The sequence below is a fragment of the Limulus polyphemus genome, unplaced genomic scaffold, assembly GCF_000517525.1.
Source record: "Limulus polyphemus unplaced genomic scaffold, Limulus_polyphemus-2.1.2 Scaffold158, whole genome shotgun sequence".
In the NCBI taxonomy this organism is placed as follows: domain Eukaryota; kingdom Metazoa; phylum Arthropoda; class Merostomata; order Xiphosura; family Limulidae; genus Limulus; species Limulus polyphemus.
The window spans coordinates 856,850-859,143 of NW_013665768.1; the positions used below are offsets into that span (position 1 = coordinate 856,850).

The window sequence follows — 2,294 nt, forward strand, 5'->3', positions numbered from 1 at the left end:
TCGATATCCGTGATGAGCAGAGGACAGATAGCCCATTGTGTAGCTTTTTGCTTAATTACTAAAAAACTATCAAAAATTTTATTTTTTACTTAATATTTCTCCTCTTCTTTTGCTTCTTACTGTCTCAGGTTTATAGTGATAAAAATATAGTTTCGAACCAAATTTTATTTATTTCTTTATTGCTTGCTTGCTTTCACGCGTAAAAAAAAAAGCTAGTAAATATTATGTTTCGTAAATTTAGATTTATGTTAAATTATTTTATCTCTAACAATTTTGACACAAATGTTAGTCAAAAAACTTTCTTATAAATTAATTTTGAGATGCCTAGAAACGTGACTAAAACATAATATAAATGTATATTTTTAATAATAACATTGAGCATACTCATACTGTTTAGCACAATGGAAAAGCTATATTTGCAATTTGTATAGACATTTTGTAGGTGTCGCTAACTTCCTGCAAGATAATGTCGACTTTTGTGGAGAATAATCAGGTTACTAATTTTAATTTATTTATATTCACATTTATCCTTTACTATGGTAAGAAAAGTAAATGAATGTAATTGAATATTTTTCTCTGTTCATTTAGTGTTTGACTTTATCAGTTTATTTCGTAAGTTCGTGATGAAAGTAATTACTGAATATTCGTTGCTCACCTAAGTAAACTAGTACTACACTATTACTAGTAAAAAGTAATACCTGCGGTAGTAGTTGTATTAGTACCAGTACTCTAACTGGTTTTAGTAGTAATATTTAATTGTCTAAAACTAAAGCCCAAATTAAATAAAGGATTAAAATGTAAATATTATACGTCCGTTATAGTTTGAATTGTTAAAAATTGTTTATCAGGAAAAGCTAGAGTAGAGGGTTAACCCATTTTCTCAGTTAGTAGAGCACTCGTCTGGTGTGCGAGAGTTCCCTGATTCAAATCCGAACCAAGGAATTCATAAAATTGAAGTTGCCACATGTGGCATGTCTATGAGTGAAGGAGTAACTAGTAAGTCAAGTAATTCTACTTGTCCCTAGCCTAGACTACCACTGTAATCTTAAAATATGGGTAAATATAATTATTAATGATCCTAACCCTTTGCAAGGTTAGGATAATGACAAAATAACAAACTTGTCTTCTAACATGGATAAAGTCTTTGTATATATATTTAAAGAGATCAGGTGATATATTTTGGCATGAATTTATATTCTTATTTACTCTTTACTTAAAATTTTGTACAGTAGCCTAATTTTTTTTTCAACTTAGATCCCATAAATTCATTCATAGTATCTTCTATCACTTGTTAAAGTGTGAACTTTTCAATTAGGTTGTAAGATAAGTGCCCTGCTTTTCAAACCTCCTCATTTGCAGTACATAGTGTCACATAATGGTATATTGTTACATTTGGGGGGGGGGGGGGGGGATTGTGAAGAAGCACTTGTTCTCTTAATCATTTAATACAGTATAAACACACTGCTTTGCCATTCTTGTAGTGCTAAGACCAATTCTAGAAACATATATAAGTGCCACATCTGCAAGATAATCTCTGCATTCTGATAATTTCCCTCATTTTATATTTGAGCTGTAATGAAAAGTATTGCAAGTGAAACCTTGGCAGGAATTAAAGTAGATTTGAACTATTGGCTGTTTGCAATGAGGAGAAATATGGTCAAGAGTTGTACATACTGGGAGACTCTCTCATCAAATATCCTGATGAAGATATTTGTAGTGGAGACTATAATAAGACTAAAACTAGAACTTGAGCATACTGAAAGTTTAATTAATGGTACCAAGGAGCATTATATTTTTGTAGTGAATGATGTTGGAAGTTGTAAATCATATGAGGAACTTAAAACTATAAAGAACTCCTTTGAAAATAGATATAGACATGTAGCCCTTTAAAAAGTGTTCCCTTGGGCTAGATGCAGGAATGAGTTACTTCTGATACAGTACTTCCCTCTCCTCGCTAGATTAGCTGTTCTCGTTTATTGCTGCCCTCTATATAGGAACTTTTTTTATGATGCATGCCATAAGCCTTCTGTACCTCCTGTTGGAATCAAAAGATTTTAACGTGTGTCTCATGCAAATCATCATGCATCACCTATCCATCAATAGAAGCATAGTACACTCACATGTTGCATGTGACACCCTCTATGTACCTCTACCAAACTATCACTTCTTGTATGGCAGCACTTGCACTTGGACATCTTTCTTTTTTCATTTGGTTTTGTGTTTGAGATCATACTTTCTCGAAGTGGTTTAATTTAATTTAAAATACTCTTTTTTTTTTTCACATTATTTCAATT

At 31.7% G+C, this 2,294-nt stretch overlaps 1 protein-coding gene across 1 annotated transcript in view; it reads left to right on the forward strand.

The window, feature by feature from the left end:
• The first annotated feature begins 444 nt into the window (after nt 1-444).
• LOC106476780 (gamma-taxilin-like) overlaps nt 445-2,294 on the forward strand; it is a 40,121-nt gene continuing 38,271 nt past the window's right edge. Inside the window, exon 1 of the mRNA XM_013937410.2 lies at nt 445-493. Coding sequence (XP_013792864.1) covers nt 467-493 — 27 coding nt within the window. The 5' untranslated portion in view covers nt 445-466. The remainder of the gene's footprint in view (nt 494-2,294) is intronic.